The sequence below is a fragment of the Eriocheir sinensis genome, unplaced genomic scaffold, assembly GCF_024679095.1.
Source record: "Eriocheir sinensis breed Jianghai 21 unplaced genomic scaffold, ASM2467909v1 Scaffold926, whole genome shotgun sequence".
NCBI classification, from domain to species: Eukaryota; Metazoa; Arthropoda; class Malacostraca; order Decapoda; family Varunidae; genus Eriocheir; species Eriocheir sinensis.
In genome coordinates, this window is record NW_026112304.1 from 28,336 (window position 1) to 41,129 (window position 12,794).

Here is a 12,794-nt window from a genome sequence, read left to right on the forward strand (position 1 = left end):
TCTCTCTCTCTCTCTCTCTCTCTCTCTCTCTCTCTCTCTCCCCCTACTTGCTCCTCCCTCCTCTGTCAATGTCACTACCATAGCAGTCATCAGAGTCACTGTCACTTTGATTCGCCCGCGCTCTACTTCCGCCCGGAGCAGAGGAACTGCTTGATGCGTCACGAGACATGCCAGATGTATTCCGAACAAAAGTGGAAAATGATCTGTGGCCTTTGGTATGGCGCGCGCTGAGACAAACAACATTATCAGGTGGTAAGATGTGGTCAGCTGACCTCCAAATTTTGCCCATTTTGACCCCGGGCAAAATTTGGAGGTTAGCTGACCACATCTTACCACCTGATAATGTTGTCAGTTTTAGTCTCATTATCAATTTGGACAGATTAACTCTGTGCTACTGCATTTTGGTACGTGTAGCTCTTGGGATAAGACATTTTTACCCCAAGGGCCAAAATCAGACTAAATTTGGAGGGCAGCTGACCCCCTTTTACCACCGAGAAATAGTGTCAGTTATTAGTAGATTCATATCTACTGCATTTTATCATTATACTGAGTGAATATGATTCGTGTAGCTTTTGGGGTAAAATCCAACACTTTTAGGGTCTTTTTAAGGGCAGCTGACCCCTTCATCCCCCTTAAATATTCTGTGAGTTATATTGCCATATTATTAAGAATAAATACATAGTTTTATATACAAAGTTTGAAGTGTATAGTTTGAAAAGTAAAATCAACCTCAAAAAGGGGTATTTTGGCACCCCCTGGGGGCAACACCCACCCGAGTTGAAGCAGCTGACAAACCTTTTTCAATTGTCGGTGATAAACTTAACCAAGTTAGAGCATTATATCTTCTGGGCTCGTTGGGGTAAAATCACCCGTAGCTAGCTCTCGGACTATCACCATTCCCAAGGACAGGTGAATACTGGTCTGAGTAAATATGCATTTTTCTTCAGGCAAACCTCTGAAGTGCCTCTTTTTATCCTTAATTTTTTAATGAAAAAATTTCTTAAGAGATCTGTGCAGGGAAAATAATGCCTTAAACTGAAAAAGGCATCTAATATTCAGTGAAAAATATAAAACTTATCTTGAAAATGAGCCCCACCTGCCTCTCACTGAACCCTAATGATTATCAGTCAAAAAGATGAATATAACACAAGTCACCCATAGACTACTTCATGCCAAACCATTATCCCAAAACAGCCCGACATGAAAAATATATGTATTATATTTTGAGACACCTCCTCTGCAATAATTAACTCAGCAGATGGGCCCCCCTAAAAAAAACATTACATTGGCAACCCGTGAGAACTTGCCTTGGGTCAGGTTCTCACTATGGCCGTCAATGTTAATGATGTCACGAAGATCCCCGTATGAGCGACGACAGTGGGACTCGTGCGTCATTTCATCCTCCGTTGACTGTGATGTCGAACGGCGAGAGCTGAAATCAAGTTAACTTTTTCGTCGGTGATGGCGGTGGTGGTAACCATCCAGCAATGTTGGATATTCTAGATATCATGATAATGTGAAATGGAAATACAGTGGAACTTTGGTTCACAAACAAATTGGTTCACAAACGAATTTTCCGAACAAAAAAAGCCTTGAATGACGAATGGTGTCTCGAGCTATGAACATGCAAGCCGGCAACATCGTGGGCTGACGAGCTGGGAACATCGGTAGCGATGCGGGAGCAGTGTTGCCAGATTAGCTATTTTCTGGCTAGATTTAAGCAAATTTAGCTGACTTCCCAGATAGCCGAGATGGAAACCCACAATGTTTAGTCACTTTTCAGCCGATGTTTGGCAATAAAGAAAACACGGGGAGGTAGTGGCTGAGTGGTTAGTGTGCCAGTGTGGCGTCAAGTCTCGTCCCCTTGATTTAGTATATCTGCTTTGTTTACATACACAGGGGTGGGTGAATTTCGGCACAGTACCATGTCTGTTGTCGACTGCTTGCCATACAAGGGGTGCAGGTTATCTCAGTCATCACATTTACTGACATACAAGGGGTGTAGGTTATCTCATTTATCACATTTACTTGCATGCAAGGGGTGCAGGAACAAACTTTCATATTTCAAGCATTTTTATAAATCAAAACATGTCATCATTTACTTTTATAAAAAAACTTGGGTGGGACAATGTGGGTAAATGTGATAAATAAAACCTGCACCCCTTGTATGTCGGTACATCTGATAAATGAGACAACCTGCACCACTTGTATGTCGGTACATCTGATAAATGAGACAACCTGCACCCCTTGTATGTCGGTACATCTGATAAATGAGACAACCTGCACCCCTTGTATGTTGGTACATCTGATAAATGAGACAACCTGCACCACCTGTATGTTGGTACATCTGATAAATGAGACAACCTGCACCACTTGTATGTTGGTACATCTGATAAATGAGACAACCTGCACCACTTGTATGTTGGTACATCTGATAAATGAGACAACCTGCACCACTTGTATGTCGGTACATCTGATAAATGAGGCAACCTGCACCACTTGTATGTCGGTACATCTGATAAATGAGGCAACCTGCACCACTTGTATGTTGGTACATCTGATAAATGAGACAACCTGCACCACTTGTATGTTGGTACATCTGATAAATGAGACAACCTGCACCACTTGTATGTTGGTACATCTGATAAATGAGACAACCTGCACCACTTGTGTATGGTACATCTGATAAATGAGACAACCTGCACCACTTGTATGTGGTACATCTGATAAATGAGACAACCTGCACCACTTGTATGTTGGTACATCTGATAAATGAGACAACCTGCACCACTTGTATGTTGGTACATCTGATAAATGAGACAACCTGCACCACTTGTATGTTGGTACATCTGATAAATGAGACAACCTGCACCACTTGTATGTCGGTACATCTGATAAATGAGACAACCTGCACCACTTGTATGTCGGTACATCTGATAAATGAGACAACCTGCACCACTTGTATGTTGGTACATCTGATAAATGAGACAACCTGCACCACTTGTATGTTGGTACATCTGATAAATGAGACAACCTGCACCACTTGTATGTCGGTACATCTGATAAATGAGACAACCTGCACCACTTGTATGTCGGTACATCTGATAAATGAGACAACCTGCACCACTTGTATGTTGGTACATCTGATAAATGAGACAACCTGCACCACTTGTATGTTGGTACATCTGATAAATGAGACAACCTGCACCACTTGTATGTTGGTACATCTGATAAATGAGACAACCTGCATCACTTGTATGTTGGTACATCTGATAAATGAGACAACCTGCACCACTTGTATGTCGGTACATCTGATAAATGAGACAACCTGCATCACTTGTATGTTGGTACATCTGATAAATGAGACAACCTGCACCACTTGTATGTCGGTACATCTGATAAATGAGACAACCTGCACCACTTGTATGTTGGTACATCTGATAAATGAGACAACCTGCACCACTTGTATGACAAGCAGTCGACAATAGACACGATACCATGCCGAAATTCACCCACCCCTGTGTGTGTGTAAACAAAGTGGACGGACTAAAACAAGGGGCCGAGACTTGACACCACACCGGCACGCTAACCATTCAGCCACTGCCTCCCCGTATTTTCTTTATTGCCAAACATCGGCTAAAAAATGACTAAACATTGTGGGTTTCTGGCTGCATTTTTAAAATTCAAAGCATATGTCATCATTTACAGTCACCTCTCGATTAACGCGAGGGTTACGTTCCTGGAGATGTCGCGTTATTAAAAATTGTGTTATTTAAACATAATTTCCCCATAGGAAACAATGGTAATAGGGGGGTTACATTCCTGGACACTGGGAAAGTCTGCCTATTTTGGGGATTTTGTTACTCTAACCTTAAAAAAAACATTATTAATACATTAGTAGGTCACGGAAACAACAAAACACATGTTCTCATTTTATTCAAATTTGTTCTTCACCTGCGTCGGCCACCGTCCCTCCTCACCCCGCGCTGATTAAATCACTGATACCGATTGACTGATTGAGTCCGATTCACTGTAAAAAAAAAACTTTTCTGTGAGCATGCTGCGCTGCAAATGTGTTCGATAGTTTTCTAAGTATACCGCAAAAAATACCGCAGGATTTTTTAGTACGGTCCGCGGTAGTGTGGTATTTTCAGAAAGTTTGCGGTGGTGTGGTACCTTTTTTGTGATGCGGTACTACCGCACTAAGTGCCGCACTTGCCCACCTCTGCCTTCAATACATGTTTTTTGATGGTTTCTACTTTGTGAATTTGCACTCTGTGATGCTATCTGTCCACCATATTCTTGCAAAGTAGGAAAACCAGTTCTCATGCAGTGGATCAGTATATTTACTGACTACTGAGCTGTCAGCAAGTTGAGCAGACTCGGTGCAGCCAGTTGATATGTGTAACACTTATCCCACAGGTGCTACAGGGAAAAAAAAGGTAAATTTGGGCCCCATATTTTTGCCATCATTTTGAGGGTGCCGTTGTTTTGAATGCCGGTAAATGAGGTTCTACTGTAATAACTTCAGTAATATGCGGGGCACACACAGGATTCTCTGTCATGGAAGCAGTAACTATTCCACGGGAAATCGGAAAAGTACAACCGTAGGTCGTCCCATTGAGCTGAAGTGAAATGACAAAAGCACTCCCTCTTCGGTGGGTCCAGAGGCTGTTCAGGAGAGATGGGACAGAATGCGGAGATAGGTTATGATTGGAGGAGTGGAATGGAGAACAGTTTAATAGAATAAACTGAAGGATTGGAGGTCATGAAGAGGTCTAGAATGTTGGTTGTGTCTTCAAGGTGATCGGGAATACATGTTGGGTGCTGAACCAACTGCTATAGATCGTTGAGGAGAGCAAAGCTCTAGGCTTGTTCACCAGGCTGGTCAGTGAAAGAGGATGAAAGCCAAAGCTGGTGGTGAACATTGAAATCTAAGAAGAAAATTTCAGTGAAGAGAGAGTGAGTCAAGATGTGTTCCACTTTAGAGTTGAAATAGCCAAAGAATTTTACATAGTTGCAGCTGTTTCCTTGTTAGATTTATTATCTCTAACTAGTGCACATATGGCTTCAATCTGGGGTTCTTTGAGAAGCTTTCTTGGCCCCATAGTAGTGTATGTGAAGGGGGTGGAATGGTGAGGGGGGTGGTCAAAAGGAGCTCTATATGGGGTGATTGATGAGCATACATCTACCCTCTGGGACAGGCTGATAGACACTGGCCTTGAGGTGGCTTTGGACTGAGTGAGGGCTCTCATCAGATTATAGGAAGATAGAGGGGTTAAAATGAATTTGGTGGAGGTGGATGGCGCACTGCTTTCAGCACCATTCACCACTGTCAGCAGCATATATGGTCAGAATATAAGACACTTGCCAAAAATCCAAGGAGATGCAATTATATAAAACTTTTTTTTTTTTTCTCAAATACTATTGGCTAGATCTGAATAAAACTTATGGCTTGGTCTTTTTATTTCCCTAAGTAAAGCCCATAAAATTTGTAGCAAAGATTCACCAGTAATTTAGATTTGAGGTATGTGGTTCCTTTAAAGAGAAAGAAAGGTACACATAGGGATGATACCAATGTGTGGTAAGGTGGATTTCTTAAAATCTAGCCTTGCAAACATTTCAGAGAGAGAGAGAGAGAGAGAGATAGATAGAGAGAGAGAGAGAGAGAGAGAGAGAGAGAGAGAAATTTATACATATATGACATAATTTACAAATAAATTGAGCAAAAAATCAGCGAAGTTAACCCCTTAACGACGCCACTGCCGCTGGCGTCATATATTTTTTTCTGACGTGGGCGGCAGGCATGACGTTAGCGCCGAGAGCAAGAAGCTCTCTGGAAATTGCATGGTGCGTAACTATGTATATGTTAATGCTAAGTGACTAACTGGCACCTGTTTTGCCCCTTAGACGACTCCATGCTAAAAATAGCCTACAGTTCCTGCCTACGCATCATGGCGTCTGCGCAGCGATTATGTTCCCTCAGCCGATCTGTTTCAGTGGTCTTCCTGTAGTTTCTGCTTGTCGTGTGTGTGCTGAGCGTACTCTTGACACCTCCATTGATATACATGATGTTCTAGATGAACCAATATCTTGTTTACAGGAGTGTTCAGGGAAGTGGGAAGCAAAAGTTGGAATTTTTGGGGAATCATGGAATTCCAGGTCAGTCCAAATCATAATCTGATTTCACAGTTGAGTTATACAGATGTTTTTCTACAACTTTTATTCAATGAGATTCATTCCAGAATAAAAAACTACAACAATTATTTTTTTGAGTTTCACTGCAACTTTGGCTCTCTGTGGGCAGTAAATTTCCAGGTCAAAGATTATAAACTATATTTTTCAGACGCCACCGCGATAAAATGAGCGACTTTTATTCAATAAATTTTCCTGTACGTCGCACCAGTAAAAAGGAATTTTGGGGAATCATGGAATTCCAGGTCAGTCCAAATCATAATCTGATTTCACAGTTGAGTTATACAGATAATTTTCTACAACTTTTATTCAATGAGATTCATTTCAGAATGAAAAACTACAAAAATTTACCAAAATTATTAATTGAGTTTCACCACAACTTTGGCTCTCTGCAGGGAGTAAATTTCCTGGTCAAAGATTATAAACCATATTTTTCAGACTCCATTATGATAAGATGAGCAACTTTTCTTCAATAATTTTTTCTGTACATCGCACCAGTAAAAAGTTGTAATTTTTCAGGAATCTTGGAACGGCAGCCAGATGCGACAACCTAGAAAGAAACATATTTCACTGCAGGGTGCACCAGAATATTTTCTATAAAACATCTCTTATGACTTTTTCTGTTTCAAAGTGTATTTTTCGATGACTTTTGCGTTATAGGGGATCACTCAAGAAAAACTTTTGCCCTTCTGAGGGGTTGACCCTTGCAGTCTGCTAGGGGTCATTTTTGACCCATTGCTAATCTACCGGGGCTTATTATTCTTATCGTTGTGGACAGAGCCTTCATAATTCATGACTTTTCCTGACTTTATGTGAATGTTTCTTATATTCAGCTGATAAATGAAAATTCCCATTAGTTTTTTTGTAGTAGAAAAAGTAACATCCAGTCTGCTCGGGTCAACTTTGACCCTATATATTACGAGCATGTAATCATGGGAAATATCGCACACGAGGCAACAATGAATACAACAACAATAGGCAATGTGATAATGTCAATAATAATAATAATGGTAACAGTAATAAAAATAATAATAATAATAGTAATAATGATAATTATAATAATAATAATAATAATAATAATAATAATAATAATAATAATAATGGTAACAGTAATAAAAATAATAATAATAATAGTAATAATGATAATTATAATAATAATAATAATAATCAAAGAAATAATAATAATAATAATAATAATAATAATAATAATGATAATAATAATAATAATAATAATAATAATAATAATAATAATCAAAGAAATAATAATAATAATAATAATAATAATAATAATAATAATGATGATAATTATAATAATAATAATAATAATAATAATAATAATAATAATTATACTAACAATAATAATAATAATAATAATAATAATAATGATAATAATAATGATAATAATAATGATAAAGGTGTTGGTTGTATTACTGGTAGTAGTGGTGGTAGTTGTAGTGGTAGAAGCTGAAATAGTAGTAGTAGTAGTAGTAGTAGTAGTAGTAGTAGTAGTAGCATTGATAGTAGTAGTAGTACAGGTAACTCTCGATTTACGCGAGTATTGTGTCCTTGAAGAGGTCGCGTAAATCAAAAACGATGTAAATCAAACAAGAGGTAGGTTTCTATCGAAAAATAGATATTCACTTCATTCAGTGGAGAGAGAGAGAGAGAGAGAGAGAGAGAGAGAGAGAGAGAGAGAGAGAGAGAATACCCATATCACAGAGATATCCACTCAGGCACTCAGTCTCAGCCTCACTTGTGTGAGGAAGAAATGATCGAGGGACACCATGAGCGACTGGCTAGTATTGGTACCGGCAGGGCCCGTGAGAGGGGGGTGAAGCTGGTATCTTTACACCAGGGCCCGGTCTCAAAGGGGGCCCGGCCTCAAAGGGGGCCAGTCACCCGACCAGGAGGGAAAAAAATGGGAGAGTAAATGGAGAGAGAGAGAGAGAGAGAGAGAGAATACTAATATGCAAAACACACCATAAACATGATATGTATATATATAATAGAAGTTTCTACAGTTTATTATTACGAAATGTAATAACAAAATAAGTTGTTAACTGCAGGTCATAAATAAAGCTTCAATACGGCAAGATGAACAGAATTTACATCCTACCAGTGAACATTTATGGCTTTAAATTGGCTCTTAAAATTGGTCAAATTCTAAAATCCTGATCCCCCCAGCTGGATGGGCTCACTTCGCTCGCCAAATGGTAGGGGCCCAATGACACTCATAGTACCAGGGCCCAGTGATGGCTCTCCCTGGCCCTGGGTACCGGTACCGGTACCGTACCATATAGCTGGTACCGTTAGTACCGGTACTGGTACCGGTACCTGCCCACCCTTATTGTTGAGTAGCGTGGCAGCGTGGGTACTGTATTGTTGTTCAAGTGGCGCGCGGGAAGAACTGAGCTCAGCTGTGTGGCCGCGGCGCCGTGTGAGTCCAGTTGCATGAGACATCTGGTGGCCACTCCATAAAATATTGTGTATAAGTGAAAAAAAACCTGTAAATTAAATATTTATTTGGATTTTGGACCCTGCGTTATTTAAAAAATGCGTAAACCAAACTCGTGTAAATCGAGAGTTACCTGTATTGGTAGTAGTAGTAGTGGTAGTAGTATTGATAGTAGTAGTAATAGTAGAATTAGTAGTAGTATTGGTAGTATAGTCTGGTAAATCTTAAGTGGCAGCTCTGACGTAGACAGCCCGCTAGACACTGGTGCTGTCTCCAACTGACCTCGCGTACCGTGCCTCTCACACCCTTCTCTCTCTCTCTCTCTCTTTCTCTCTCTCTCTCTCAATCACTTGATGCCGATCTTGAAATGTACAGCGTCTTAAGGCAGTCATTTAATAACAGCGACTCACTGATACTTGGAGACTTTAACCTCCCCCATATCGACTGGGCGACACTGTCGGGTACAGAAGGTGAGTCCCATAGAATGATCGAATTTCTAGAGAAAAATTATCTAAGCCAAATGGTTTCTGAACCAACTCGACAAAATAACATACTTGACCTTGTTATAGCGACCCAAGATAACCTAGTCAGTAATGTCTCGGTAGGAGAACACCTCGGTTCCTGCGATCACAAACTAGTGCGCGTTGACATTAGAGCTCAAACATCGGTGACTGAAAATAAAGTAAAGGTGCCCAATTTCAAAAGAGCCAACTTCGTAGCAATCCGACGAAAACTAATAGATATGCAACTATCAGATGACGGCAATGTAGAGGACGCCTGGCTAAGCTTTAAAAGTCACTTACTCACTCAGCAGGACACATTTGTCTCCTTGTGCGAGAAGCGAATTAACACTAATAAAAGTCCACCTTGGTTTAATAGCGAAATTAAACACTCAGTCAAGGAGAGAAAATTGTCTTACAGGTTAAAGAAAGAGCAAAGCACACCCGAAAACATTAGACTTTACAATGATGCCAGGCAACGAGTAAACAGATTAGTGCTTCAGGCAAAACGTAGATATGAAGAAAATATTGCAGCCAACTGTAAAAATAATCCGAAATCCTTCTTCAGTTACATAAACAACAGAAAGGCGATCAGAAGTGGAATTGAACCTTTAACAAACAGCGACGGTGCACTAGTGACTGACAGCCAACACGTTGCAAACCTATTAAACAATTACTTTTCCTCGGTGTTTAATAATAACAGTCCTCCCACCACCACCACCAACACCAGTACTAATGTAAATCCCGAGCATGCATTGTCTAACTTTGAAATAAAACCTTATGAAGCCCTTAAAGCCCTCAAATCACTTAAAACAAATAAAAGTCCTGGACCTGACAAAGTATATCCAACTCTGCTGAAAGAAACAAAGAGCGAAATACTCTCCCCCCTCACAACCGTATTCAATATGTCCTTGCGACAAGGCATCGTCCCTTCAGATTGGAAAAAGGCTAACGTGACACCGATTTTTAAGAAAGGAGACAAAAAAGTACCAGGTAATTACAGGCCCATTAGTCTAACTTCGGTTGTAGGTAAGCTACTTGAGGGCATAATTAGAGACAAAATTGTGAGTTACCTTGAAAGCCACTCATTAATTGGGGACTCACAACATGGCTTCCAGAATAAAAGATCCTGCCTATCAAATCTATTAACCTTTTATAACGACCTCTTCACTGTTTATGACGTAACCAAATCACTGGACGTAGTCTATCTTGATTTCAAGCGTTTGATAAAGTCCGCATCATAAATTACTTTACAAATTAAAGCAAATAGGTATTGATGGTCAAGTAAACCAATGGATCGCGAATTGATTGAGCAACAGACAACAAAGAGTAGTGATTGACGGATTTAACTCAGAGTGGGCGCCGGTCACTAGTGGCGTCCCTCAGGGCTCGGTTCTTTTGCCCAGTGCTCTTCATTATTTACATCAACGACGTGGATGTTGGACTCAATAACCGCATTAGTAAATTTGCAGACGACACAAAGATTGGTAACTCGGTTCTCACTGACGAAGATAGGCAAAGCCTCCAAGAGGATTTGCACAAAATTTCAGCTTGGTCAGATAGATGGGAGATGCCCTTTAACGTAGACAAGTGCCAGGTCCTTCAAGTTGGAACGAGGAATAAGAAGTTCGATTACGAAATGCGGCGTTAAACTCAAAAGCGTTCAGTCGTCAAGGACTTGGGGGTCAAAATCGCGTCAAACCTCAAATTCTCACAGCAATGCATCGATGCAGCAAATAAAGCGAACAGAATGTTGGGCTTCATTAAAAGAAACTTTTTATATAAGAATAAAGATGTAATACTCCCGCTCTACAACAGTTTAGTCAGACCCCTCTTGGAATATGCAGTACAGTTTTGGTCTCTCCACCATGCAAAGGATGTTGCTAAATTAGAAGGTGTTCAGCGTCAGACAGCGAAAATTATCCCTTCCTTGCGCAACAAATCCCTCGAAGAAAGGCTTTCCACCCTTAACATGTTCTCTCTTGAAAGCGTCGCCTCCGAGGAAAACTGATCGAATGTTTTAAAATACTTAATGGTTTCACGAATGTAGACAGATCAACATTGTTTATGATCGATGACACTTTGCGCACGAGGAACAGTGGCGTAAAACTCAGATGTAGACAAGTAAATTCAGACTGCACCAAATTTTTCTTCACCAACGTTGTAGTGCGAGAATGGAATATGCTTCCACCATCAGTGGTCCAGTGTAACACGATTGACTCCTTCAAAAATAAGCTCGAACGTCACTTCCTTCAACTTAATATCAACTAGAGTAGAAATGCAACGTTTTGGAGTCTTCTGATTAATGTAAAATCACTTAGGTTTAAGGACAGACCACCAAGTCTGGACCATGGGGTCTGTGTGGTCTGATTTTCTATGTAAATCTATGTAAATTTCTTTCTCTCTCTCTCTCTCTCTCTCTCTCTCTCTCTCTCTCTCTCTCTCTCTCTCTCTCTCTCTCTCTCTCTCTCTCTCTCTCTCTCTCTCTCTCTCTCTTTCTCTCTCACTCTAGTATAAAAACAAATATGGTTTTTATGATTGACTCTCTATCTGTGAGTGAATACAAAGAAATTTGTACAACACTTGGCAGAGTTGCCTCCGCGGCGTTGTCAGCTCAAGTCTGAGCCATGAGTCGTGCTCCTCTCAACCCAACGCATCGCAGTTGCCAGTTGCTCTGCCTGCTTTACTTATCGCATTTCTGCCATTTTTTAGTGTGTGTCTGCCATCTGCCATACAGTGTCAGCCATATGGCATAATTATGATAAAATATGGAGACTGTACCTATATATGGAATGCCAGGACCGTCAAGCAAATTCTGATGTGAGTCATACGCAGGTGAATGGTGAGGCTCCGCTGGGGATGGCCAGGGAGTGGGGAAGGAGTGGTCGCTAAGAACATTAAAATATTACACTTTGACCTTATTTCCACACCACCCAAGGGGTAAAGAGTCTTGGTGTGATTTTTTTAAAGAGGTTTATTATTAATATTATTATTATTATTATTATTATTATTATTATTATTATTATTATTATTATTATTATTATTATTATTATTATTATTATTATTATTATTATTATTATTACTATTATGCATTGTCGTGCACCATACTACCCGAATGAGAGTACACCCCCACTTTTCTCGCACACACACACACACACACACACACACACACACACACACACACAGACAGACAGACAGACAGACAGACAGACAGAGAGAGAGAGGCACAGTGTGTGAGGTCAGTTTGAGACGTGGCAACAGGGTCTAGTGGGCTGTCTACGTCAGAGCCGCCACTTAAGATTTGCTGGACTATAGTATTAGTGGTAGTACTATGTATGGCGAAGAAGTGTCAATTTCTAAGCGCGAGTCAAATTTGACCCAAACAGACTGGATGTTGGTATAATCTAGGCAGACTGCAAGGGTTAAGAGATATCAAGATCATATAATGTGCTATGATGTTAATGCAAATTGTTTCAATAACACTCCTTGGAAATTTATGTATTTTTCAGGATAATTATTTAAAGAGAATGTGTGGCATGATATATTTCTTAAAATGTATCGAGAGAGAGAGAGAGAGAGAGAGAGAGAAAGAGAGTTTATATTTTACAGAATTTACAAAGAGATTGAACAAATTTCAGAGATGT

General features: G+C 40.1%; 1 protein-coding gene across 1 annotated transcript; it reads right to left on the reverse strand.

Annotated features, from left to right (window-relative positions):
* Positions 1 to 308: 308 nt before the first annotated feature.
* On the reverse strand, positions 309 to 5,808 carry LOC126994930 (uncharacterized). The gene is made up of 6 exons (XM_050854198.1): positions 5,794 to 5,808; positions 3,371 to 3,546; positions 3,287 to 3,328; positions 2,909 to 3,244; positions 2,365 to 2,532; positions 309 to 2,280 (listed from the first exon to the last, which is right to left on the reverse strand). Exons 1-6 carry the CDS (start codon positions 5,806 to 5,808, stop codon positions 2,082 to 2,084), a joined length of 936 nt encoding a protein of 311 aa, XP_050710155.1. The 3' UTR covers positions 309 to 2,081.
* Between the last annotated feature and the right edge of the window lie 6,986 nt (positions 5,809 to 12,794).

Coding starts and splice junctions, on each gene's coding strand:
- LOC126994930 (XM_050854198.1), bottom strand. Junction 3,245..3,286: donor CCGACATACAAGTGGTGCAG/GTTGTCTCATTT, acceptor CAAGTGATGCAG/GTTGTCTCATTTATCAGATG. Junction 2,533..2,908: donor CCGACATACAAGTGGTGCAG/GTTGTCTCATTT, acceptor CAAGTGGTGCAG/GTTGCCTCATTTATCAGATG.